The 1,158-nt window shown below is 49.5% G+C and overlaps 1 protein-coding gene across 1 annotated transcript; it reads left to right on the forward strand.

Annotated features, from left to right (window-relative positions):
* The first annotated feature begins 222 nt into the window (after positions 1-222).
* Positions 223-918, forward strand: LOC138906979 (uncharacterized). The gene has a single exon (XM_070196748.1). It carries the CDS (start codon positions 223-225, stop codon positions 916-918), a length of 696 nt encoding a protein of 231 aa, XP_070052849.1.
* Positions 919-1,158: the final 240 nt, after the last annotated feature.

Raw genomic sequence — 1,158 nt, forward strand, 5'->3', positions numbered from 1 at the left:
ATTGACGGGTAAGTCTATAGAGTTGGCAAAGATCCTCCGGAAGAGGAGGTTCAATATAGCGTGTGTCTAGTAGACTAGGTGGGTAGGGTCTAGGGCGAGGGATGCGGTCGGGTATAAGCTTTGGTACTCTAAAGTCCGGAAGGGTAAAAATAGAGTGGGTATCTTAGTGGATGGGGAACTTAGAGAGTCGGTGGTTGAGGTTAGACGAGTAATGATAGATTGATGACTATTAAGTTGGTGGTTGGCGAGTGCGCCCTAAACATCGTTAGCGCCTACGCCCCACATGCGGGTCTGGATGAGGAGGTTAAACGGCGATTCTGGGAGGGGTTAGATGAGATTGTGCGTCAAGTCCCGCCTACTGAGAGGCTATTTATAGGAGGGGATTTCAATGGTCATATTGGGTCGTCCGCAGGCGGCTATAGCGAGGTCCATGGAGGCTTCGGTTTTGGGGAGAGGAACGGAGGAGGTACTTCGTTGTTGGACTTCGCTGAGGCTTTTGGGTTGGTGATTGCGAACTCTAGCTTTCCGAAGAAGGAGGAACATTTGGTTACTTTCCAAAACGCTGTGGCGACGACTCAGATTAACTATCTCCTCCTCATGAGGTGTGACAGAGGACTGTGCAAGGATTGTAAGGTTATTCCGGGTGAGATACTCACGACGCAATATAGGCTCTTGGTGATGGATGTTGGTATTATGTTAAAGAAAAGGAAAAGGTTCGACCGAGGACGACTAAGAATCAAGTGGGGTGCCTTGACTAAGGATAAAGCCCAGGAGTTGGAGGGGCGGTTGTCGGCTATGGGAGCCTGGAGGAACAGTGGTGACGCGAGCATTATGTGCTCAACGACAACAGACTGTATAAGGGAGGTTGCGAGAGAGGTGTTAAGGATCTCGACGGGCGTCTCTAGCAGGCACAAATGAGACTGGTGGTGGAATGAAGTGGTCCAAGGTAAAATGGAAGCGAAGAAGGCAGCATACCTAAAATTAGTAGGGAGCACAAGTGAGGAGAAGAAGAGAGCGTGCATGGAGTGATATAAGGTAGTTAGTAAGGAAGCCAAGCTTGCGATCACGGAGGCTAAAGATGCAGCCTATGGACGTATGTACGAGGAACTGGGGTAAAAAGGCGGAGAGAAGAAGTTATTTTGGCTGACGAAGACGAGA

The sequence above is a fragment of the Nicotiana tomentosiformis genome, chromosome 1, assembly GCF_000390325.3.
Source record: "Nicotiana tomentosiformis chromosome 1, ASM39032v3, whole genome shotgun sequence".
Taxonomy (NCBI): Eukaryota; Viridiplantae; Streptophyta; class Magnoliopsida; order Solanales; family Solanaceae; genus Nicotiana; species Nicotiana tomentosiformis.

Excerpts from the sequence above, each read along its gene's own strand:
- LOC138906979 (XM_070196748.1), top strand. The coding sequence starts at position 223 with ATGACTATTAAGTTGGTGGTTGGCGAGTGCGCCCTAAACATCGTTAGC.